Genomic DNA, 25,189 nt, shown 5'->3' with positions numbered 1-25,189 from the left:
AAAAAAAAAAAAAAAAAAAAAAGCTCCTGATTAAAATCTAGGGTGCTTCCATGGACTCTGGATAAAGTACACACCTTTGGGGAAAGACTTTCCCTGAGTAAAGAGTATAGTAAAAGTTTAAGACACAACAGACAACTTAAATAGTATTGTATCCTAAAAGCGGAGATCTGAAATGAGACTTATCCAACAGAATATTACAATTATCTTCATTAACATTTGAGTCATTGAGATTTTCCATGGACACCCAAGAAAACAAAATGCTTGGCCAAGAAGGTTTCATTTAAAAGCAACCTACATGAAACGGAAGGCAATTAATTTCGAAATTATCAAAACACAATAATAATTGAGGCCTTATTTCAATTAACAAAGGGAACACAGGTAGGGCTTGCTTACAGAGTACTCTTCAAAAGTTGTAATTAAAATTAATTAAATGTCAAAAGCCCTACGAGACCTCATTAATTAGTGGAATCTTGAGTGAATGTTTTTGTAGAGCAGTTATTTTGAGAAGTAAATAATTGCTTTTGTACCTTTTTTTTTTCTTTCCCCCTTTGCAGTGCTGGGGAATTGAACCCAGGGCCTCTTGCACACTAAGCACGTGCTCTACCACTAAGCCACATGCCAGGCCCCATCACTTCCATATTAATCTTTTCAGTATCTAAACTTGAATATTAATACACCAGATTTATTTAAGAGAACCTGTCTGTTAGTGCCTTTTTAAAATATTAATATTTGAAAGAGCCCAAAGACAAAGTAAAAATAAAAATTCGGAATACAATTAGCCTTCATAGTTGCTTCCCTCAGCTTATAAACAAACTTTTTCATAGAGCTTTTTTAGCTTGGGTAGTCACATGAGGCTCAAATACTATGTGACAGACTTGTCCAGGGTTACCCATGCCCAAGGAATGAAGTTACCCCGGCAACTTCTCAGCTTTAAACATGGCTATCCAGCTTTGCCTGGGAATAGTTTCTTGACACTTGTTTGAAGCCTTCAGGCACCCTATAGCTCTTCAAATCCTCTAACTCCCCAATTGAATACAGGATTGAATACAGGTCATGGGATCCACAGGATGTTAAACAGTTCTGTAGCTCTTTTTTTTGGTTTGTGATGATTACAAAATTTATGATGACATCACAGCCAGGTAACAGTAACATAACCTTATGCTATCAAATAGAGTTTAGAAGTCAGATGAAAAGGTTCTCTTTTGAAAATCAACTACGTTTTTGTAGTATCTATCAAATATGAAACTACCACAATTTAGGGGGGGATGTGAGGACTAGAGGACCCTGTCTGAGTGTCAAGGACGCCTCTGCTGATCCACTAGTAGGTGGATATGCTCATCTCTAAGAAGCTTCTGGCTCTTGTTAGGGCCTTATGAATCTAAAACGGTGACCTCTTCTCTCCATCTCTTAGTCAAGGAAGGATAGAGGGCCTCTAAAAAATCACTTTCTATCAGGCCCTACGCTGGAATCCATCCTATATTAAATTATTGCTACTCTTTATTTAATGCTTACCAAGTGCCAGGGAAAAGTGCCAAGACTTTGTATAATACAATAATGCAGTGAAGAAGTTATTATCCCCACAGGAACTGACCCAGGGAGGTTAAATATTTTGCCCCAGGTATAAAACTGCTAAGAGGCAGAGTGAGAATTCTAATCCACATGTGGCTCTCAGACAAAACTACCTGCATGTAATGCTTTATCTCCTAATACGGTGGACTATTTCTCTCCTTCATTCCACTAAGATGGGAAATGAAGACTCCCAGGAGACATGGTAACTCCTTCCATTTTTCCATCAGTTGTTCAGCCTGTGGGGCAGACTCAGGACCTCTAACTTATGTTAAATCAGTGTTTTCCAGTACCTTCTGGACTAGGCCTTTTCAATCTGGTATTATATTCATTATATTCATCCTTTGAGTCTTATTTTTCTCAAACTCCAATAACACAATGTGCTTCATCAAGGGAACTTTATTTATGATGGACTTCCAGCCTCCTAATAAGGAATATATGCTATCAATTTATCTCAGAGCTCAGTACCTATGCCCTGTTTCTCATACACCATAGGGCATCATTGTCATCAATCACAAAGGTTAACAAACTCATCAATATTGCAGTGTAACTTGGTTGACACGAGTGGTTTGCAGCCTAGAGCCCCTTTTATAAATTTCCTTTCATCAGCCTCAGGTATCACTGTAATGGCAAAAACCAACCACAGGTGAATATAATTATTCCTGTTACCAGAGATGGAGGACACTGATCACTGGCATTTGGGGTCCCTGGTAGAATACTGCTGCCCAAATGGCTTTAGAAGAACTGCAACCTACAGTTTTGATAACCATTTGCAATTCACTGCATAGACCACAGCACTCTGGCAGTCATTTTATTTTTAGAATTTCATGCAGTTTCATGTAGTATAAAGTGTTCCCATCACTGCTCTCCAAAATGACATTTTCTCAAGAGAGAAGGGGGGAAAAAGAAAGATTCTGAAGACTGTCACTTATAGAGTATATCTGGGTAAATGTTTTAGACATATCAGTCAATACCTAGAAATTAAAATGATGAATAAAGGCCCACAATATTATGAAATGGAGGCTGTATTTAGAATAAATACATGGATCAATAAGGATAATCCACTTAAGGGGGATTGTCAGGTATTCCAGTCTGGGGGCTCCTTGCAAAATTTTGAAGAGGCAATGCCAACACTTAGTGAGCTGGGCATGCTCCCTCACCCTGCCATCTGCCCCAGCAGGTCTGGGGATACAAGTGGCTGTGTCCCTTCTACCCCTGGAACCAAAAACTGTTTATTTTTCCCTAGGACATTCCTGTTAGGAAGGAAATACCTTCTCATATTACAGAGAGGTGAGTGGCAGAGCTTTCTCTAAAAAAAAAAATCTATATTAAACAGCGTTTACAAGCACACAAGAGACCAGTGTGTAATCCCAAAGAGCCACGGATACAAGGTGGTGAACCAAATACATTAACAGGGCTCAAACAATTCCTCTGCCACTAAGGGTGCTCTGGCTCTGCAGCCTAGCTTCCCTGTGTAAGATGTGAGTGGGAAGGCGTTCTGGAGAACCATGCAGACCCGCCAGGGCTGCAGCACGCTGCGCTGTGGGAAACGGCAAGCATGATGGAGATTCATTCTCACTTTCACAGGAAGAAACAAAACCCATCAAAATCTGCTGGGGAGGGAGCATAAACATGTCACAACTTAGGATGCTGGAGTGGAAAGTGAAGAGTTGAGGAGCCGGGAGACAGGAGCCAACACCTCTGCACAGCCAGGGAGCCTCCAGATTGTAAGCATGTGGCTGGGTTGAGGAGGCGGTTCATTCACCAGTCGCCAGCTATGCAGACTTACGATGAAAGAAAGACACCTCTTCTCTGACTCTTCATTGCACCAGCACCTTCTCTTCCTAAGGACCTGGGTGGGAGTTGTCCTCTTCCCAGGTGATATCCCCCAGCCTCACTTGAAAGCTCACCACTATCTTTATTTATTGGGTGAGATGGCTGTTAGACACAGGCCTGTCTCTTCTAGGACTCACTGCATTCTAACTATCCGAGGCAGATTCTTTATTTAATTCTGTGGGAGCACTTGAATTTATGCCCCATTAAAGTTCCCTTTTGAAAATTACAAGCCGAAGCCACATCTAACAATTATGACGTTCTCTGGATCCCACACATATCCTAAAAATGGAAAATTCATTTCATGGTCACAGAACCTATAAAAAATATGACTTAATTTAAAATGCTTCATTTTTTTTTCTTTAAAAATAAATTAAATGATTTCAGGTGTTTATAAAAAATTTTATGTTTATAGTGTTTTATAAACACTGGACATAATCTGAAAAGATTCTCTTACATCATAAGAAATTACAGTTTAGACTGGGGACTAAAATCTTTTCTTTTCCTATGAAATCTGCATCAGTTTCAAATTTAACTCTAGTTGTTTTTCTTTTAGCACCAAGGTCAAGATTGGACTTCTTAATATTTATGTTCTTACTCCTCTTTCATCAGCCACTGAAAAAACAAGTGATGCTAATTTCCTACCTCTAGACTTGACTACGTAAATGATCCTGGGTGGGACCACCTTGGATGAGGACATCAGTCAGTCAACAAATATGAGGCCCACAACACGCCAGGGAGGACCAAGATTCAGTAGGAAAAGCTCACACTGTCATGTTCCTAATAAAGATCAAAGTCTCAACCTTCACATAACATCAACTACATAAGCTGGATTTCCATGCCATTAAAGGTATTACAGTGCTTGCTAGGAGGGGGTCCCTTTACTTTTTACCTGTCTTTTGGAGTCTCCATCAGGGGACCTCTGACATGAATACAAGGATTGAGGACCTTAGTTCTACCAAGAGTTCCCCAAATATTCCATGATCTCTAATGAATACAAGGATCTCTGTGCTTGTGCCTTAGGGTCCCTGGAAGATCCTAAAAGGAGCATGGGAAAGTCCAGACCTGCAGTTTCTGGGAGCCAGAAGTGGATTCTCTCTTGAGAAAACTTTGGAGAAGCGAAGGCTCTGTATGGACAGAGAAGCAGAGCACCTGGCATGAACTACTGCCCAACATTCAGGGCTGTCTATGTCCTGGCTCCAGCCTGTCAGTCACTGCTGCCCTTCATGCTCCCTATCCAAACTTATTCAACTCCATCTAATCTATCCAACCCTGTCCAAACTTATCCAACCCTTCCCAACCTTATCTAACTCTATCCAACCTTATCCAACCCTATCCAAACTTACCCACCTTATCCAACCCTACCCAACCTTATCTAACCCTATTGGACCTAGCCAACACTATTCAATAGAACTTAATTCCCTCATGGGCTTAAGCATCCCAGCTCTCATACCCTTGCTCACTCTTTACTCGAAATGTTCTGCTTTCTCATCTCTCTGCTCTTTCAATCTATGTATATGCTCTAAACTCACTAAAATATCAGAATCCCCATGAAGGCTTCTTTATTTCATTTCCAATTACAAGTTTCTTTCTGTCCTCTGAATTCCCACACACACACACTGTGTCCCTCTCTTTAAAAATTGTTTCTCTTTTAACCTGTATAACAGTCATCTCTTTTTGTCTGTTACCTTCTCCATAAAATTAAAAGGTCCCAGGGGCTCAGAGTCTAGGTTTTACTAGACTAGGTATTCCTAACATCTAATCAAGTAATTCCATGGTTTGGAAACTGGGTTCTGCACAGCCTAGGGGTCCAGAGAGCTGTCCCAAGACACCTGTGGGGGAAGAGAGTGGGTGGGGACACAAAAAAGACTGCCTTTTCTCAATCTGTGCTTAAGTCAGGTGGGTTTTAAGTTTAATTCTTATAATATATCGGGATTTATGTAACATTTTTTTTTAAAAAAAGATTTTGTTAGAGCTAGAATAAAGGAAACCACTGTAATAGATATTGTCAAATACATGAACAGAATTATACCTAGTGCCTCTAGTACTCCTCCCTTCAGATAAAATGAAATTCAGTGATCAAAAATGAGTAGTGGAGGTTCAGAGTGGCTGTCAGTCAAAAACATGATCAAAACAGAAGAGTCTTTTTCCTGTTTGTACTGAACCCCCTCTTTTGTGGGTGTTGAGAATTGAACCTGGGGTTCTTATGCCTGATAACCATGCATTCCACCACTGAGCTACACCCCCAGCCCCACCAAGCTCTGAGTTATGCTTAAGGTGTTTAGAATCACCTGGTTCCAGTGTGCACACCCCCATGCATTGATCTCAGTGCAGTTTCAGAGATACAGAAGAGTCATGAGGGATGCCAACACCTCCTGATTCCCCTTTGCCTCCAATCAATGTTCTCCTCTTTCAATCTTTCCTGTACTGTACATGACAAGTATCTACTCTGTTGCTATGGTTAAGAATCTAGTATAGTTTAGATGTGGTGTCCCCCCAAAACTCACGTGTGAGATAATGCAAGTACTGGGTTATATTCTTAACCTAAAAAGTGAATTAATCCCTGTGGGATTAACTACATGGTAACTGCAGGCAGGTGGGGTGTGGCTGGTAGACGTGGTTCCGTGGGGGGCGTGGCTATGGGGTATATATTTTGTATCTGGAGAGTGGGGTCTCTCTCTCTCTCTCTTGCTTTCTTATCATCATGTAAGCTGGTTCCCTCTGCCACACTCTCCCACCATGTTGTTCTGCCTCACCTTGAGCCACAAGGAATGGAGCCAGCCTTCTATGGACTAAGACCTCTGAAACCGTGAGCCCTCAAATAAACCTTTCCTCCTCTACAATTGTGCTGGTCGGGTCTTTTAGTCGCAGCAGAGAAAAAGCTGACTACAATAGAAGCTAGGGGTTTGCTGCTCTCCTTCTTTCCCACAGCTGCTTCATCAGTGAACATGCTGGCCTACCTCTGAGCCATATTCCAATGCAGCTCATCTCTCCCTGCCACCCACTGAACCAGCTGCTCTGGGCCAGACATCATCACCTCATACCTCTGTCACTTTAACTGTCTCTTCCCTGGTCTCCTAGCTTCTACTCTCTCCTCCCCATAATCTGTTTTCTAGACAGCAGCGAAAGTTTTAAATGTCTCCTTCTTTTGTGGGGGTCGCGTGGGGTGGGGTGGGTACTGGGGATTGAACTCAGAGGCACTTGGCCATTAAGCCACATCCCCAATCCTATTTTGTATTTGATTTAGGGACAGGGTCTCACTGAGCTGCCTAGCACCTTGCTTTCGCTCGAGGCTGGCTTTGAACTTGTGATCCTCCTGCCTCAGCCTCCCATGAAAAACTTGTGGAGAATTTTTCATCCAACACCGAGTACAACTTTAACTAGTGAGATGATCTGACTAACAACTATATTTCATGCCAAGTCAAACAAATTTGTTCATTCTGATCACCTTCCGTTGGGAAGTTTTCCTTTTTTAAAGAAAATGAATGAGTAGATGACCATGCAGAGAGACATGGAGAGCAGCACACCAATCACAAACAGGAACAACTTACGGCTTCAGACTTGGGAGGCACTGGAGGTGGAGGTAGGGCAATTTCTGAAGACTTCATTGTGGCTCCCAGAGTCTCAGGGACAGGAAGAGGAGAAGTTGCGCATTTGGACCGGGCAGATCCTCTCGACGGGTCACATCTGCTCTTCTCACTCAGAGAGCGAGTGAGAGGCTGACGGATGGGCTTGCCTTCCTCCAGCCACAGCTCTTCATAAGGAAGTTCTGACTTCCCTGGGACACCTGCTGATTCTTCGGTAGCTTCTGGGAAAAGGTAGTCACTCCCACTGTCACCGGAGTCCTGATAGGGCAGGATGTCATGAGGAAAGGGGGCCCAGTCTCCCCCCAGGTCCCTGCAGCCATGAAGGTTCACTTCACTGTTGCCATGGAGATTGTTGCCATACACACAGACTGAGAGCCGGTGGAAGGACTGGGTGAGCTCATCCCGGGCATAGCTGAGGGAATTGGGCACGTGGTTGTGGCCAGAGCACCGGCCCTTCTTGGGGCTCTTGCAGTCCTCATTCCAGTCTGTCTTCACATCCCGGACAGCCCGTGAATACTCATCAATGTCAAACTGCTCTTGGCAGATACCCAGCCAGTGATGGACCAGGGTTTCAGGCCATACCTCTCCCTTTACCAGGTGTTCTGGGAGGCTGAACTTGGGGACGGTCAAGTGCAAAGGGAAGTGCATGGGGAGGATCTTGTTGTTCCGCAGCACGCAGCAAACCACCACCGTCTTGGTCTGGATGTTCACAAACTTGTAGCGGTGCCCCTCTCGGATGAAGTGAAGGTCGTATGGGTTTCTGGGCGGAGGACTTGGGACAGTCACATTCACAGGAAGCCTGGTTTTCTCCACGATGTTGCGGATGGTGTGTTCCCCTTCCTGCATCTGAAGCTCCAGGGGGCTTCGGGTGCTGAATCTGCCCTTGCACTGGAATGGAAGGCTGATGCTTTCGTTGGTCCTGTGATTCATGCAAATGAGGCATGGCATTTTGCCTTTTCCTAGTTTGCTGATGGAATTGAGCTTCCCAATCTTTTTGAAGATTGTGTTAAGTCGTGACTTTTCCTTGAAAGTCTTTGCATAAAGGATTTCTGCCTGACCCATTAGAGTGAGTTCATCCCCAGTACACAGGGTGATGTTGTAAACTTCAGTGTCCTCATTGCACTCTCCTGAAGCCACCTATGACAAATAAAATTTCAGGTTGGTTTTCTTTAGTATATTCACACAAATAAGTAAAGAATCTTTTATCATGATACAAACACACACGCGCGCGCACACACACACTCACACACGAAACACTGTGCTTTAATACTAAATTTAGACAATTTCCTTTATAATGTTTTGTAATTTCATTTTTGGATGGTCAATATTTAGATGATTAACAAGTACCACTTTTCACCAAGATAATATTGGTTTATATTTTTAAAAATACCCCTTTTCTGTTCATCATCACTAGCAATCAGAGAAATGCAAATCAAAACCACTCTTCAGATTTCATCTCACTTCAGTCAGAATGGCAGCTATTATGCATATAAACAACAATAAGGGTTGGTGAGGATGTGGGGGAAAAGGTACACTCATACACTGCTGCTGGGACTGCAAATTAGTGTAGCCAATATGGAAAGCAGTATGGAGATTTCTTGGAAAATTGGGAATGGAACCACCATTTGACCCAGCTAACCCTTTTCTCGGTCTATACCCAAAGGACTTAAAAACAGCATATACGGGGACACAGCCACATCAATGTTTACAGCAGCACAATTCACAATAGCTAAACTGTGGAGCCAACCTAGATGCCCTTCAATAGATGAATTGATAAAAAAGTTGTGGCATATATACACAATAGAATATTACTCAGCAATAAAAGAGAAAAATTCATGGCATTTGCAGGTAAATGGATGGAGATAGAGAAGATAATGCTAAGTGAAGACAGCCAATCCCAAAAAACCAAATGCCAGATGTTTTCTTTGATATAAGCAGGCTGATTCATAGTGGGATAGGGAGTGGGAGCATGGGAGGAACAGATGAATTCTAGATAGGGTAGCGGGGTTGGAGGGGAAGGGGGATGCATGGGGTCATTAATGATGGTGGAATGTGTTATCTAAAGTAAAGGTATGAAGACACAAATTGATGTGAATATACTGTGTATGTAAACAGAGATAAGAAAAATTGTGCTCTATATGTGTAATAAGAATTGTAATGCATTCTGCTGTCATATATAAATAATAAAAGAAAAAAATACCCCTTTTCTCCTTACACATGCAAAATTATTATGGAACATTATCTGTCTTTCTTAGTTGTAAATAATTCCTTCATGAACACCACTGCAGATTTTTTTTTTAATTATTTAACAATTTACTATTGTTTTTAAAAATTTTCTAACTTTTTAAAAATTTGGAATTGAGACAAAGGATTAAAAAAACTTCTTCTTTTTTTTTTTTTTTTTTTTAAATGTGTGGTTCTGGGGATAGAACCCAGGGTCTCATTTATGCTACTTAGGCAAGCACTCCACCACTGAGCTACAATCCTAGCCCATAAAAAATGTTTTATTTCTCCATTAAAATTTTTTTTAAAGAGAGAGAGAAGAGAGACAGAATTTTTAATATTTATTTTTCAGTTTTCGGTGGACACAACATCTTTATTTTATTTTTATGTGCTGCTGAGGATCGAACGCAGTGCCCCGCGCATGCCAGGCGAGCACGTTACTGCTTGAGCCACATCCCCAACCCTCCATTAAAAATCTTTTAATACTTTATTTCCTAGTTATAGCTGGACACAACTTATTTATTTATTTATTTATTTATTTATTTATATGTGGTGCTGAGGATTGAACCCAGGGCCTCTCACGTGCTAGGTGAGCACTCTACTGCTGAGCCACAACTCCAGCCCCCATTAAAATTTTTTAATTATTTAAACTATTCATGTTCAGTGGAAAAGTCAGAAATACAAATACAAAAATTAAAAATTCTATACTATCTTGCATATAATCTATCAAAATTTTTATATAAATAGAAAAAAAGAAATGGTATCTACTGTTTCAGAGATAAATACCTATACACATAATTTTATTACCTGAGTTTCTAACTACAATCTGTCCATTTTCCATGTATATATACTTCATTGATTATAGCAGTGATAATATATGTGTGTGTGTAATTCATATATAATGTATTCATATATGAATGTATATACATGTATTATATAAGAATGTGCCTTAATTTATTTTGACCAGTTTCTTATTATTGGACAGATGGGGTTTTTCCAATATTTAGCAATTATTTAGTATAGTAATGAACTTTTTCACAGTCCAGTTATTTCCAAAGGATAAGGTACCATAAGTAAAAACGCACGGACAAAAGCTAAGTATATACAGGAAAGGTGTAACATGTATTGTCTATTGCATTTCAATGTTATATTTATTTATACTTTTATCAGTTGATGAAAGTACCTATCTCCCCAAATTCGAGTAAGTTTATTTCATATTGACTAATTTGAAAAGTCAAGTCTGCATTTTGAATTTTTTATCTTCCCATAGCAAAGAATTATTCAGTTCAAAACTTAAACAGTTGAGAGTTGAGAAGTTGAGAAATGCTTATATAATTACTACTATTTTCTCCTAGTACTTTGAAGGTTTCATTTGTTAACTATTAAATTTATTTAACTGAATTTTCTTTGGTGGACTGTTTAAAGTAGGGATTTAACTTTATTTCTAAACAGTTTGAAGGNTCAGATGTGAAGACTGAGTTTCAGTCCCTCCTGTCCCCTTAATCTGGGTTGTGTGCATCTTGATTCTCTGTCTCCCTCAATATCAGCTTCTGGAGCCTCTGGTTCTCATGTCAGGTGCCACACTCACCTGACAGATGTGGGCAACCTTGCCCTCATTATAAACCTCTGAGGGTCATGCAAGAGAAGACACACCTGTCCTTCATGTAGAGCACTCCCTGGCATGGGCTCAGTGTGTGTCATTGGTGTGTAGTTCTTGAAGCACATGTGATAACTTAAGGAGGCTCACCATCTTTTCTTCCTGCTGGACTCTACTGGATGCTCCCACAATCCCAGTCAAGACTCAGCCTACAGGCTCAGTTGGGTGATAGTGTTCTGGTGTCTCACAGGGAATTTTTGAGCATCTGCTTTTCAAACATCTCTCTTTTTTCTTCAGGTTTCTAAATTATTTCTGACTTGTAGTGGCCAGAATATTGATATTATACAATCCCACATGTAAATGTTCATAAATTTCTGTTCATCAGATGTATCCATTATATGTTAGGCATATACAGTAGTTCTATTAGTAATAATGCCTGTATATAAAATAAGTCAGTCGGAGTAAGATTTAAAATATTCCAGGGATGATTCTTCCCCGGTTCTCTACTTTCATATAGTTTTCCTTCTACTATGATTTTGCTTAACTTTGATAATCTCTATCTGACTAAAAGCTCTGCCTAGATCTCTAGTGGTATTATTGCCTTTTATATTGGGGAGCTATAGGTGTCTGTAACTTCCCTATTTCTTGAATATTTTCAAGAATTGGAAGCACACTTGCCTTCTGTCAAGTTTATCGTACTGGATATGCCAGAATCATCAACAAAATGAAAGTATCAGTCTCAATGTCTTTATTTTTATGTGGTGCTGAGGATAGAACCCAGGGTCTCATTTATGCTACTTAGGCAAGCACTCCACCACTGAGCTACAATCCTAGCCCATAAAAAATGTTTTATTTCTCCATTAAAATTTTTTTTAAAGAGAGAGAGAAGAGAGACAGAATTTTTAATATTTATTTTTCAGTTTTCGGTGGACACAACATCTTTATTTTATTTTTATGTGCTGCTGAGGATCGAACGCAGTGCCCCGCGCATGCCAGGCGAGCACGTTACTGCTTGAGCCACATCCCCAACCCTCCATTAAAAATCTTTTAATACTTTATTTCCTAGTTATAGCTGGACACAACTTATTTATTTATTTATTTATTTATTTATTTATATGTGGTGCTGAGGATTGAACCCAGGGCCTCTCACGTGCTAGGTGAGCACTCTACTGCTGAGCCACAACTCCAGCCCCCATTAAAATTTTTTAATTATTTAAACTATTCATGTTCAGTGGAAAAGTCAGAAATACAAATACAAAAATTAAAAATTCTATACTATCTTGCATATAATCTATCAAAATTTTTATATAAATAGAAAAAAAGAAATGGTATCTACTGTTTCAGAGATAAATACCTATACACATAATTTTATTACCTGAGTTTCTAACTACAATCTGTCCATTTTCCATGTATATATACTTCATTGATTATAGCAGTGATAATATATGTGTGTGTGTAATTCATATATAATGTATTCATATATGAATGTATATACATGTATTATATAAGAATGTGCCTTAATTTATTTTGACCAGTTTCTTATTATTGGACAGATGGGGTTTTTCCAATATTTAGCAATTATTTAGTATAGTAATGAACTTTTTCACAGTCCAGTTATTTCCAAAGGATAAGGTACCATAAGTAAAAACGCACGGACAAAAGCTAAGTATATACAGGAAAGGTGTAACATGTATTGTCTATTGCATTTCAATGTTATATTTATTTATACTTTTATCAGTTGATGAAAGTACCTATCTCCCCAAATTCGAGTAAGTTTATTTCATATTGACTAATTTGAAAAGTCAAGTCTGCATTTTGAATTTTTTATCTTCCCATAGCAAAGAATTATTCAGTTCAAAACTTAAACAGTTGAGAGTTGAGAAGTTGAGAAATGCTTATATAATTACTACTATTTTCTCCTAGTACTTTGAAGGTTTCATTTGTTAACTATTAAATTTATTTAACTGAATTTTCTTTGGTGGACTGTTTAAAGTAGGGATTTAACTTTATTTCTAAACAGTTTGAAGGCTGGTATACTTCCTAAATAACCATCCCTTTCATCACTGATTTGAAGTGTCACTTTTTAATCTATGCTAAATTTATTAAATACATACACTTTATGTTTATATATACTTGCATCTATTTTGAGGTCATTTATCCTAGTGATCTATTTTTCCATCATAATTATATTGCTTAAAATTCTATGCTTTTATCATAAATGTCCACATCTGAGAACAAAAGCCCTCGCTTGTGATTTTTCTGACTAAAATATTTTTGGGATAGCCAGAAACAAGAGAAGCAAAGTCAAAAGTTAAACGACTGACTGACAAAAAGCATCTGCAAAATATAGCACAAAGAGCAAGTATCCCCAATGTACAAGAACCTTTTTAAAAATGAGGGCCAAAAATGCTGTAGAAAAGCCAGCAAAAGAAATGTAAAGCCAATTCACTAAAGAGGCACACCAGCTTTCATATCTATGAAAAGATGTTCGACTGTTCTCATAATAGGAGAAATGTCAATTAGAATCACACTGAGATACCATTTCTCATCTACCACACTGATGAGGCTGTGGGGTCACTCCAGAACTCCTGGCCATAGTTAGTGGGAATGCAACATGATACACCCCTGTGGTAGGGAATTTGGCAATACTCAACCTAAATATGCATACATTTATCCCTCCACCAAGCAACCCTACTTCTCATGATTTATCTTGATGATAATCTTCCATAAATATGAAAATATACATGTACAGGGTTATTCACTACAGCATTATTTATATTTGCAAAATACAGGAACTGATCCAAATAACCAAATACAGGAAACTAACTGAGTAAACTACAATATACACATATAATGGTCCCATGTGAAAAAGAATGAGAATAATGAGTGCAATGAATTGATGTGAAATGACTTACAGAATATATGGTTAAGTGAAAAAAAGCAAAAAGCAAAAAAGTCTATACAGTGGCTTTCTTAAGAAAAAAGTGAAAATTCGTGTATGTATTTTGTCTGTTTTTGTAAAAAAAGAAAAAAAGAAGAAGAAAAAGAAATACTGCAAAAAATAATGAAAATGGCTACTTATAGGAGGTAGGGGAGGAAAGAACCACATTGATGTTCTACATATATATTAAAAAATTACCAAGCTGGGTGTGGTGGGACATGTCTTTAATCCCAGCGGCTCGGGAAGCTGAGGCAGGAGGATCATGAGTTCAAAGCCAGCCTCAGCAAAAGTGAGGTACTAAGCAACTCAGTGAGATCCTGTCTCTAAATAAAATACAAAAATAGGGCTGGGGATGTGGCTCAGTGGTCGAGCGCCCTCGAGTTCAATCCCTGGTACCCTCCTGCCAAAAAAATTTTACAATGTTCAAAAACAAACAAACTTAACTCTGAATGCAAATGGAAACAGATGACTCAAACTGTATTTTAAATTAGTAAAATAACCACTTTGGGAACAGAAGTGGAGGAACAATCCAGTAACTTTGGAATCCTTATTCTCTGACCACATAGTGCCCATGCCAGAAGACTACCTTTGGCAACATAATGCTGGTAGGGGAAAAAGACCAATAAATATGGTGTTTCTGTTAGTAAACCTGTTTTTCACAGGGACATGGTAGAGTGTGAGTCAACTGGATGTGTATCATAGGAATGAAGGAATGAGTCAATGTGTTGATGTGTTGAAAGTTACAGTTTTCACTGGGGAAGAAGAAACAGAAATGTGAAATGGGACAAGGCAGGAGAGGCAAGATAGAACTCTGTGGGGTATCAATATTAACTTACAATTTTCAGAAACTGTACACACTGGAACATACACATATAACATCTTTGTCTTTCTAAGCTACTAGAAGCTATGGCTCTTAGTATCCCCAATTCAGTGCCCAAACCACTCCCCATCAAAAGGAACTGGGGCTCCTTGAAGAAATGACTGATTCCAGCAGTTGGGCAGGAGAGACATAAGATGAGCTTGGAACATTTTGTTGTGCCAGAAAGTAAAGTGCTTATAAGTAATGTGTCAAGAGAACACAGGAGCCAGCCCGAATTGGCTCCCACTGGCAAAATCTGGGACAAACTGGGCATCACTATAAACATACCATAATGAATTATAATCTACTGAATAAAATAGGAATGTCTAAGTCTCTACTGACAGCCAAAAGATTAATGAATGAAAAAATGGTGGAAAGGAGGAGGAGTGGTAGGATTAGAAAATTTTGATGATGTAACTGTCATAGTAAAGGCTAGTTTTTTTTGTATAAAAATTTTTTCATACTATTCTTGCAATAATTCTTTAAGATGCAAGTGATATGCATGGCTTTAAAGAATCTCCCAGAATATTTATTCACTGCAAGGAGGAAAAAGTCAATAATATAGAAAAGAAATTAGACAACTCCTTGGTAGGGTGATCAAATTTAATACCATTCAAGTGACGTATACCAACAACCTGAGATACTCACAAACTCATGGAACATTCCAGCCAAGACTGTATTATAAAATCCTATCATGAGAAAATATTAGACAAAATGAGAAATATTCTAATAAAACACCTCGTATGTATTCTTAACAAAATGTGAATGCCATGAAAGACAAAGGCTGAAGAACTGTTTCAGGCTAAAGTGAAATAAAGAGAAAGGAAAAGTCAATGGAATAAAGTATACTATTGGGACAACTGAGAAACTTTGCTGAATGCACTGTGTTCATCTAATAAAATTTCCCTTATTCTTAGGTAAAACACACTTAATACATCAAGGGGTAAAGGGCATAATGTATTCAATTAATTGTCAAATGATTCAGAAAAAGATCCATAAGTCTGATACCTATGTACATATATGCACGTGTGTGTGTGTGTGTGTGTGTGTGTGTGTGTGTGTGTAGGTAGAAAAGCTAGACCATGATAAAAATCAATGTGGCCAAGTGATCAGGGAATTTTCATACTATTCTTGTAATAATTCTTTAAGATTAAATTATTTAAAAATGGAAAAGAAGAAAGCAAAAAAAAAAGACATGAAAGTTTTAGGTATTTCGCTGGCTTATTTTTCCATATGATCTTTAAAATCATTTGTCTGTGGTTTGAGTTGATAATTTCTTTGAAATGTATTAAATCACATGGTGTTTTGACAAGAAGCGACATCATTAGAATGGTATTTCCAAAAAGGCACATAATTCTCATAATTTATTTAGATTTTTTATTTCCCTAATTAGTACTCATTACCAACCCAATTCACAGTGACTGAATGTTATTGCTATTCTGTATGTCCAGTATCTTACTCAATAGTTTTTTTTTCCTTTCCAGTTGATTCTCTTGAGAATTTATCTCCAACTTTTCAATTTTCATTCCTTCTCTTCCACAACCGAGTGGTGGTGGTGAGAGTATTTTTATGTTGTTTTCAGATTTTAATGTGAATACAGTCAGCATCTTTATATAAAACTATAAGAAGTATGTTGGTTGGAGATGTTATCATATTAGTAAGTTATCTTACAATTCTCATTTTCTAAAAATTTCTACAAAAATTTTAAAAATTTTGAGTCAAATGCTGTTTCAGTATCCATTAATATGGTCATGCTTATTTTTAGCTTTGTGTACTGTTTTTATAACAGCAGATTCCCATGCATTAAAATAACTCTACATACTTGAAATAATCTGTTCATCAACATGGCATACTTAAGACCACATTGCATAATTCCCTTTGATAGTATTTGATCTATGATCTATAGATCTTAGTCACTGATGAGATTGGCCTACAGTTTTATTATGCCATCTTTATTATGCTTTATCAGCTTTAGGTATCGGGTTTATACAAGAGCCTGAGACTGAACTTGTATGTTAATAAAAGGTGGCGGGGTAAAGTAATTGATGGTGTTCATAATGCTTACTGAGTGGCAATTGCCTGTTAAGTGTTTAGAAAATGAGGTAGAACATGCTTTGTAAATAATTTCTCATTCTAGGTCATCTGGGTATAATTTTAATCTTTGCAACAAGCAATTTGTCAATCATCATTAATACTATAAAAAAACAAACTGCTTTGCTGTTTCCATGGTGAAGTGAATTTCTCTGTAGGAGTCATTATTAAGTACATAAATGACAGCGAAATATTGTTTTAATGGCAATTCATGCTGATAAGGTTTAAAGTCCATTTTACTTTCAGACTCGGTACTCACCTGGCCCTGACATGGATGCCACGTGTCTATACTGGAGTAAGTCTAAGGAATGTAAGTAAGTAAACGAGCAAATTTTAACTGTTTACTTGAAAAAATTCCAGATTGGCCAAAAACAAATCGCTAAGTAGGAAGACAGTTCCTGTTAACAATTACCGTGACAGCCACACGTTTACCACACCAGTCCAATATGTAGGCTACCAGCTTTCTTTAGATTTCACCAGTTTCTCCACTGGTATCCTTTTTTCTTTTCCAGAATCAGACCAGTATACCGCACTGCATCTAGTTCTCCCCTCTGTGATTTTTTTTTGGTTTTGCTTTTCAAAATTCTGACCATTTTGAAGAATATAGCTTGGAGTTTTTATTTGTTTGTTTTTTTTTTTTACCACTAATAAGTCATTTTTTAAAATGCCAGCACTTGGCACATGTGAGGGGTTACTTTCTTTTATTACAGGATCTTTAGTGTTCAAGGCTTTAGTTATTTTCTTCACTTTGGTCTCCAAGAATTATTCTGCTCTTCATTTTAACTTCAGTGTATTCTTACTGTCAGGCAACAACTCAGCTTAAACACTATATGTAGATCAGAGGTCAGCAAAAGACTGCCCACAGTCCACATCCGGCCTACCACCTGATTTTGTTAATAAGGCTTTATTAGGCTACTGCCACACCCATTTGTTTATGAACAGTCTATGGCTACAAACAGCCTATGTTTTGCTTGACAGTGCAGTGCTGACCAGTTGTAACAGTGACTGTATGTCTGCAAACTCGGACGTATTTATTTTCTATCCTTTTCTAGAAAATGTTTGATAATCTTGGGTATAGATGAATGGAAAGAACCATAGCTTTGGAATTTGATTGGCACAATACTATTAGTTAACACTATTAACTGAACCACAAGTTGAGTTTGAATCCCGCCTTTACCATTAAATGATCTCAGATAAAGTGTTTACTGTTTTGTTTTGTTTTGCTGTTGCTGCTGTTGTTTTTGGTAATGGGGATTGAACCTAGGTATGCTTAACCACTAAGCTACATCCCCAGCCCTTTTTGTTTTTTATTTTGATTCAAGGGCCTCACTAAGTTGTGGAGGTTGGTCTTGAATTTGTGATCCTCCTGCCTCAGCCTCATGAGAGGCTTCATATGCAGGAAGGTGAACACACCATCAGCAACATTATAGAATAAACCATGCTTCCTGTGAATGTGACTGGTACAATTCCTCCACCCAGAAACCGATATGACCTCCCCTTCATCCGAGAGGGGCACCATTACAAGTTTGTGAACGTTCAGACCAAGACGGTGGTGGTGATATGGTGAAGTAATATTAAGTGCGTTATCTAAACAACTCTAATAGGTCTCATCCAGGAAACAATCAGGGTTTTACTCATAATAGCACACAGAACTAACACTCCACGGTCAAGAAACATTTTAAAACAATGAAGTAAAATCTTACATGCACACACACACAAACACACACAATGATGGTGTTGTCAACAAGCAATCTGTTCTCCAACGGACAAACAATGTGATAGAGGTTAAAATTCTAACTCTTAAATGGCAACTAGGATTGATCTGATTGATACACAAGTATTATATTAAGATACAATACTTGATCAATATTATAAATGTTCTGCCAAGTTCAATTCTTATAACTCTTTTCTTTGGGAAAATGGAAGAAAATGAGAATGATTACAGGTGTGCACCGTCAAGCTGGGCAAGTAAGTGTTCGCTGTTTTGGACCTCAGGTTCCTCATCTGTAAGATGGGAACACCACCGTTATTTTGCAGGCTAAATGAGTGTTACGCACACAACTGCCTACAGTTTTTGGAGTAAGGTAGGCTCTCAGTAAATGCAGGCCACTTTGACTAGGACTTTTATTAACAATAAAAACATTTTATTAATCATTCTTGTGGTTCTGTTTTCCATTGCTTTTCACATTCTGTATTTTTGTGTTGATTTCTAAGTTTCCATCTACTACGGCTTTCAAGCCCAGACCCTTATTTCTAAGCCTTATCCTTCTCTATGTACTGAAGTCTAGCTCAAGTTTTTACTGAATACATTATCCCAGAATAAAACTTAACGTTAGAATACAGCCTGAAATATCATTACAGATATATCCCAAAGGAAGTGAGCATGTGGAAATGATTCAAAATATACCAGTTTGGAACAGAGGTAGTCTGCAATACTCTCTGCTCATTGCTGTACTTCCTTTTATTGGAACTTTGTGAAAGACTTGGCAGTTCACCCATTTGGATAAGGATGGAGACGAGGATGTTGAGAAGAAGGGGTGCTCATGAGATTTGAGACACACTCACAGAACCAAGTATTCCCAATTAGTGTACAGGAGAGCCAATTTGCTATTTGCTATTCCAAACTTGAAGGAATAGCAAAGCACAGTTTCTTTCTATTGCATTCAATTGATACTATATTTTCCCTAATTTACCTTTGTAAACATACATCTTGCAGAATGAAGAAATTAGAGGCCTAATGAAGTACTGACACCAAATGAGAATGTCAGTTTCTGAGATGCAAAGTAGACAGCACATGCACAGATTAAAAAGATCAAAGTTATCCTTAATAAATGTGGCTATCTGGGCACATTCAACAGTTTTGTGTGTACTCAGTAAGTTACTTCTACTCCCATATATGAAAACGCATAACATATGTGAATACAATCTGTAATTCTATGCTTCCAACTCTGATGTCATCATTAATGGTAGCAATTAGCCTGCATAAATTACAAGACTAACATACCGACCAATTTTGTGGTCCCTGTCAGTGACAGATGAGGAATCTCATAAATAAATGCCCTTCCTTTGGCAATTGAGCCAAACAATCTCCTTAGGTTTCTACAGATGTGATTTATTTGCATAATGTCTTTCCTTTTTTATTTTTTAATAGCAAAAGAAACAATGTGTTCTAAGTGCTTTGGCATGTGTGTCTGGTTAACATTTCCAGTTTCAATGTTTCCTGAGAGGAAGTAATTCAAAGTGTGTTATCTAAACAACGCTAATAGGTCTAATCCAGGAAACGATCAGGGTTTTAATAATAACACGCAGAACTAATACTCCATGGTCAAGAAACATTTTAAAACACTAAAGTAAAATCTTACAGGCGTGCACACGTGCACACACACAATGATGGTGTTGGCAATAGGCAATCTGTTCTTTAATGGCCAAAGAAAATGATAGAGGTTAAAATTCCAACTCTTAAATGGCAACCAGGATTTATCTGATTGATAAATAGATTAAAATACAATACTTGATTAATATTATAAATGTCCTGCCAAGTTCAATTTTTATAGCTCCTTTCTTTGGGAAAATGGCAGAAAACGAGAACAAAAGTGCCTTAAGAGTTAAGATAAATATCAGTTCTGAGTGGTGCGGTGGTGTTTTTAAACAGGAAATAAGGCAAGAATGACAAGAGCAATGGCAGTGATTTAATTTGTGACGGCATAGCAGAGGCTTGCCAACTGGTAGTTTTTCAGAGGAGGTCTTAAAACCTCAAATGATTAAAAAAAAAAAAGCACTGAGCTGTCTTCAAACACTAAAATAATTAACCCCACAATTGTATCCAATTTATCATCCTGATTGAATCTTGAAAATAAATGACATCTGACTCATCCTGAGGAAACCATACAACTTTTCAAAAATGGAAAATAAAAATAAAAATTGGCTACATCTAAAATTCACTTAATCTTCATCTTAAAAAATCCTTTTTATATCTGACAAAATGCACGTTGCACAGTCATTGATCATTTCTGACCTCTCTGGAACGTAGCCAAGAACAAAGCATGAACTAAAAGGGCACTAGCCAAAAAGGAGAGAGAGATTGCTGATGTGAGGGCTTACAGGAAAAGCCTGCATTGCCCTGCTCCTATCTAATCAACACCCTGCTAAACGGGGTTCACCATTTCCAGCCCATGGCAGACTGAAATGAAAATGAAAACTGGGAAGACGGACTATTAAGGCAGATATTCTAAGACACAGGAAGCAAAAATCCAACAAAAAGTTATATAAGACCATAAAACACCAAATTATCAGGGTATAGGGGCTGGGCATACAAAAGCAAAAGTCACACACATCTCAAGAAGTATTAAGAGTTTCAGTGAACAGGAGATGAAGGTACATTCAAATTTTGCTCCAGTACTCTTCTTTAGTGGCAGAAAAGTGCAACATGTTATTAAGGAAATTAGAGTCATTTTGGAAAGAATTTTTTTAAAACTCACAGCTAACACTGGTTGTCTAGAACAAATTTGTACTCCAAAGGTCATTGAGAAAATGCTGGAGCAAATGATCCCTTGTCAACTTCTGAAAAATCACAGGAGAAACTGTGTCCCTGATGTTATCATAAACATAAAACACAAGCAGACCCCTTTTCCGAACTATCAAGTCAGAAACTAGGGAAAAGTATTTTAAACTGCCAATGGTGGTTAGACCAAACTACACTCAGAAAGCAAAACAAACAAAAAACGCCCCTCAAAAAACTGTTTTAGAACTACTCTTTTATATTACTTTACAGGACAACCATGAGATGCCAATGTATTCAGGACAATTATCCACTGTTTTTGCATTTTAAAAGATAAACATGATCAGAAATCTCTCAGAGCATAAATAATTACTAGAGAATAATCACAAACAGCCCAAACCTCTCCACTAATATATTTTCAAGGTCCTGTATATAGTTTGTACTGTTGTAATGAATATGGTCAACTTTGATTTATGTTTAATTCAACTAACTACTTTATCTATGAAATAGACTGGCAGAAGGAGAAGGTCTTTATTTCCTGGGTACTTTTTCAGATAGCAACTTTAAAAAGGGTAACTAAAATGCTAAGATAAAAGGCACAAAGATTGCCTCTAATCTTTGACTTGTGAAAAAACTGGATGATTTTCCATAAATTGGAATTCTTGGAGGAAACTCAAAGTTCAGCATCAAGTTGCACTAATCAAATTAAACTTGAGAACTCTTGCTTATTTATTCAGTGATACATTTTAGCACCTTCAGTTTATCTTTAACACTGCTTCAAACAGCAATGCTGCAAGAACTCAACTCCAGTCTTGCTTCTTACTAACACTGGTTAATACTTCAAAAGTTCTGAGTTAATACTTTACAGTGATATTTCTGATAGAATTCAGTTGGACCCATGATATCTAATTAACTAGAAACTACACTGAAGTTGATAGAAAGAAAACATCAAGATAACTGGTAGGATTTTATTCTTTAAATACTAGCATCATACTTTGGGGTATATGTAAAATATAAAAAGTGACAGGCATAACATTCAACAAAAGTTGCCAAATCCTTTGTGTCAGACCATATATTTCAGAAATACAAAAACAAACAAACAAACAAAAAAAACCAAACCAAAACAACAACAACAAAAACCCTGAAGGATCTTGGTCATACATGTATTGTATAACATGCAATAATTATTGAACACATTTCTTTAGATTTTAAAAAAAGAATAAGCTGCACAAGCTACTATGTCAATGTTAATTATATATTATGATTACAATCTTGAGTCTTATCTCAAGTCCAGAAACAAAGTGATGGAGGAGAAAGATGACTAGATTGAATTACAGTTTCCACACTATGGAACTTGCTGCAACCTAGTATTGTGACTTTGTGTGAATCAATGAACTTGGCTAATGTATCTGCATTTTAGTTTTCATATTTGTTAAAAGGGATAGAATTAGGTCATGTCATGTCTAAGGTCCTTTCCGGACCTAAAATTTGATCATTGTAAAAAACTCAAAGTCTGTAAGCTGCCTAGTTCTGCTGGATTATTTATAGTACTTCATTATTTTATTCTTGGTCAAGTTTCTTGGTATCAAGGGGCTGAGGCTGTAGCTCAGTGGTAAAGTGCTTGCCTCGCATGTGTGAGGCACTGGGTTCAATTCTCACACAAAAATAAATAAAGATACTGTGTGTTCATCTACAGCAAATAAATATTTTAAAAAAGAAGCTATTACTCAAATTCTCTAAATCTTACATGAAATTGTTTCCGATTAAAAATGGCACATCTGGGTAAATATACACAATGAAATATCATTCAGCCATTTTTTTAAAAAAAGGTAATAATATCATTTACGACAACTTGAATAAGCCTGGAAGATACTATGCCGAGAGAAACAAGCCAGACGCAGAAAGATAAACATTGCTTGTTCTCACTCCACGTGGAAGCTAAATAACAAAACATACAGAAACAAAGAGCAGAATGGTAGTTACCAGGGGGTGGGTAATGGAGTGAATGGGAAGATGCTGATCAAAAGGTAAAATGTTACAGTTAGGAAGAAAAGTATTTGAGACAATGGGTTAATTAGCCTGATTCAATCATTCCACATTGTATGCATATATCAGAGCATCACTTTGCATTCTGCAGATACAGCAATTATAATTTGTCAATAGCCCCAAAAAGGCACCCTTAAAATCATTCGACCCAACTACAGTAGCACTGTTGCTTGACAATGACACCCCTGACACATAGCAGGTGCCAAATACAGTAATTAGGAGCTGCTATGCAAGTGACAAGACTGTCAGTTCGGCTCCCTGCCTATACCACACAGTATGGAAATGGTACTTAAGAGGTAGGAGCCAGCAAAGGCTGCTCCACCACATTTGACTGGAATCTCACACTCCTCAGTGGGTCATTTTCCCTAGCTGAGACAATGTAAACTTGTTATTTTTGCCTCTGGGGTAAAATCTCTGTTGGAACAGCTGAAAGCATGGACCAAACTGGTTGGAACTAAAATTAGTGACATTAAAGCATCCAGATTAGACTATCTGGGTTCTCTGACTTGAGGGCAGTAATTTTAAGGTATGAAGCCTTGGGCTGTTGCAACGAAGACAGGGAACCTCAGATCCAATGCTAAATCGAAATTCCCCTTTCTTTCCTCTCCCTCTACAACCTTCACAGTAAGGACAGAACTGGATCAAAACTTAATTGATCAACAATTATTCTGATGGCAGAAAAATGTATGTTGGGAAAATTTCTCATGATCAGTGTGCTGGGTTTGAAAAGCTGGAGATATCTGTACTTTTTTTTTTTTTTTTTGGTACCAGGGATTGAACCCAGGGATGCTTAACCACTGAGACACATCCCCAGCCTTTTTATTTTTTATTTTGAGACAGGGTCTCACTAACTTAAGGCCTTGAAATTGTGATCCTCCTGACTCAGCCTCCTGAGTTGCTGGGATTACAGGCGTGCACCACTGCAACCAGCTGGCTGAAGATATCTGAAATAGTTCACCAGGTATCAGTATAATGTCTCCAAAAGGCGTATGAAGTGAAGGGGTATTCCAAGAAAAAATAACAAGTAGCAGCTTCTCTGTATTAAGTTCTTAATATTAAGACACTGGTTGTAAAGTATTTAATAAAGGTAAGTTATAACCTGTGGTGGGAAATTATTCATAAATGTGAAACAATTTAGTACGATTTTATGCTCTGAATTAGGTACTGGCAAACTTTTTCTTACAGGGCCAGACAGGCTCTGGGCCATATGGTTTCTGTTGCAACTAATGCAGCTCTGCTGGTGGTACAAAAGCAGCCACCAACAATTCATAAACAAATGGACTTGGCTGTGTTCCAATAAGACTTTATTTACAAAAATAGGTGGCCTGTCCACAGGCCATAGTTTGCTAACTCCCCTACTGGACACTTGCAAAGGACTTGAGTGCACGACTTCATTTAATTCTCACAACAACTCATTTTGCAGGTGAAGATTTGCCCTTGGTCATGGTCAAGGCCTGAAGCTGGGAGCTGAACTCAGCTTCAAAATGCAGAGTCTGAACTACCACACAGTTTGACCGGTGACTTAAAAATGATTGATGTGGCTGTTTAATGATTGGCGTGACTTCAGTTGGGATGGCCAACTCAGAAATGACACAACTTTTGACTCTGGAAATAAACAGAATAGAGATGGTTGATGAAAAACTAAGAGATAAGAGAGGAAAAGTCCATTGCAGTTAAAAACAAATATTCAGGAAAGAAAAAACAAAAAACAAACAAAACAAAAACACCAATATCCTCACCATGCAAACTAAAAACTGGATGAATAAAGGAAAAAAAAAAGTGACAGAAGCATGCAACTGCTGTTCTCTAAACATGGAAAGCCTTTAGCTCTGCAGGAATTAGAGTAAAAATGCACATAAATGATTGGCAAGAGGCTACCTGCTCACATATTGTTGAATTTTCTGGACCATCTTGCCTCCCGTTTCCTGTTCTTATCTGGGGCTACTTT

At 37.8% G+C, this 25,189-nt stretch overlaps 1 protein-coding gene across 6 annotated transcripts in view; it reads right to left on the bottom strand.

Moving 5' to 3' along the window:
* Positions 1-25,189, bottom strand: part of Garem1 (GRB2 associated regulator of MAPK1 subtype 1) — a 150,778-nt gene that overhangs the window by 15,416 nt on the left and 110,173 nt on the right. For all 6 annotated transcript variants that reach the window (XM_048806386.1, XM_048806382.1, XM_048806383.1 and 3 more), the window contains one exon: positions 6,951-8,123. In XM_048806386.1, the coding sequence (XP_048662343.1) occupies positions 6,951-8,123 (1,173 nt within the window). The remainder of the gene's footprint in view (positions 1-6,950; positions 8,124-25,189) is intronic.

Source organism: Marmota marmota, unplaced genomic scaffold (assembly GCF_001458135.2).
Source record: "Marmota marmota marmota unplaced genomic scaffold, marMar, whole genome shotgun sequence".
Taxonomy (NCBI): Eukaryota; Metazoa; Chordata; class Mammalia; order Rodentia; family Sciuridae; genus Marmota; species Marmota marmota.
This window is presented reverse-complemented; position numbering and strand designations above follow the sequence as displayed.